The sequence below is a fragment of the Limulus polyphemus genome, unplaced genomic scaffold (assembly GCF_000517525.1).
Source record: "Limulus polyphemus unplaced genomic scaffold, Limulus_polyphemus-2.1.2 Scaffold12972, whole genome shotgun sequence".
In the NCBI taxonomy this organism is placed as follows: Eukaryota; Metazoa; Arthropoda; class Merostomata; order Xiphosura; family Limulidae; genus Limulus; species Limulus polyphemus.
In genome coordinates this window covers 1-1656 of record NW_013678582.1, presented here as the reverse complement: position 1 = coordinate 1656, position 1656 = coordinate 1, and the positions used below count along the sequence as shown (strand labels likewise).

Sequence of the window (1656 nt, the reverse complement as noted above, 5' to 3'; positions counted from 1 at the left end):
GACGTCGAAGCATAGTTTATAATTTGACGTCGAAGCATAGTTTATAATTTGACGTCGAAGCATAGTTTATAATTTGACACTGAAGCATAGTTTATAATTTGACACTGAAGCATAGTTTATAATTTGACACTGAAGCATAGTTTATAATTTGACACTGAAGCATAGTTTATAATTTGACGTCGAAGCATAGTTTATAATTTGACATCGAAGCATAGTTTATAATTTGACATCGAACTGTTGGTGAATTTGGAGAGCTAACAGAAACTGTCCAACTTTAGAAGTATAACTTTCTGATAAATTCACAGAATCTTCATTCTGGGAACAATCTCAGTGTTTAGTTTATTATTATTTAATGATACATCCTTCAATTTTGTTTATTGTTGTCATGAATGTGAGTTTTTATAATGAGTGTTTTTGTACATCTGTGATTTAAAAGGAAACCAACCGAAAGTATTGGATCAAAACCCTATAACTAGAGCTGGGTGGTTGATTCATATAATCAGTTGCCTGTGAGCACCTATTAACTCATCTAGATTAATGTTCCTGTTTATTGTTATTTTTCATTAATGATCCTGACTGGAAAATAAGTGCCCTAAGCCTACTGTAGTTTCACTCAGAAAACACTGTATTAGAAATGGTTGTTTTAATCCTTTTAGGAGAAGTACTTTCATAGTGAACCTCGCAACTACCGCTGTAAGGTGTGTCTCACTTGGTTTGGACTCTTTGCTATATATGTTAAACACATGGAAACTGAGAGCCATCAATACAGGTGTAAGTATTGTGGACTGAGCTTTGTCCAACCCGGACCTAGAAGAAATCACATCCAGAGTGTTCATCCAGAGGTAGCCAATGTTTGTGAGGTATGACTTGTTCAGTATTTACCTTCCAATATTTTGGGATGAATACAATGTGTATTTTTAAGCAAGTAAAATTCGTTAAACAATACAGTTTATATGTTTCTATTACCTAGATGATTGTCAGCATCTTCTTACGTGCTCTAGAATTCTATTTTTAAGTAAATCAGATTAAAGAGATAACATGAAATACACATTCTTAATATCAGCTTGTTATATACATTTATAGATTTGCTCTTAGTTAATTCGTGAAATGTGGAAATTAATTTCTTTGTGATAATGCCTAATAATTAGAAAATCTGTTATCATTCATTAAACTTGTAAATCTGCATTACTTTAGACGTGCAGCACCCCACCAGTGTTACAAAACAAATCGTTGAATGATAGATCAGTACTTTATGGGTGGTATTAAAAACCCACTGCATAATACGTTATGGACACAATTAAAAAAAACATTATAGTTGAACAACTCTGAATCAAAAGGGAATCCTCATTAGCTGTGACACTTGAAATTCTTTTAGGAAGGATTAGAATAAATTAATCTATGAATCCTTCGGGTGGTCAAATACATCAATCGAAAGGATTTGACATCCTGAGTCCAAAACTATAATTAGATCTCAAATCGGTCAAGAGATGATTGAGCTATGAGCTAAACGTATTTACTTGAAAAAACAAAACTCAGAGCCATTCTATGAGCTGCTATGCCATGGCTAAAAACATATTATCTTAATAATGTGGATCATTAGACATTACTTCTCAGAATAATGTATGCATGATTTGGGAATTTCATTGTGTTGCTACA

General features: G+C 32.7%; 1 protein-coding gene across 1 annotated transcript in view; it reads left to right on the top strand.

The window, feature by feature from the left end:
* LOC106477142 (zinc finger protein weckle-like) overlaps positions 1–1423 on the top strand; it is an 8769-nt gene extending 7346 nt beyond the window's left edge. The window contains exon 3 of the mRNA XM_013937733.2: positions 657–1423. Within this exon, the coding sequence (XP_013793187.2) occupies positions 657–866 (210 nt within the window). The 3' untranslated portion in view covers positions 867–1423. The remainder of the gene's footprint in view (positions 1–656) is intronic.
* Positions 1424–1656: the final 233 nt, after the last annotated feature.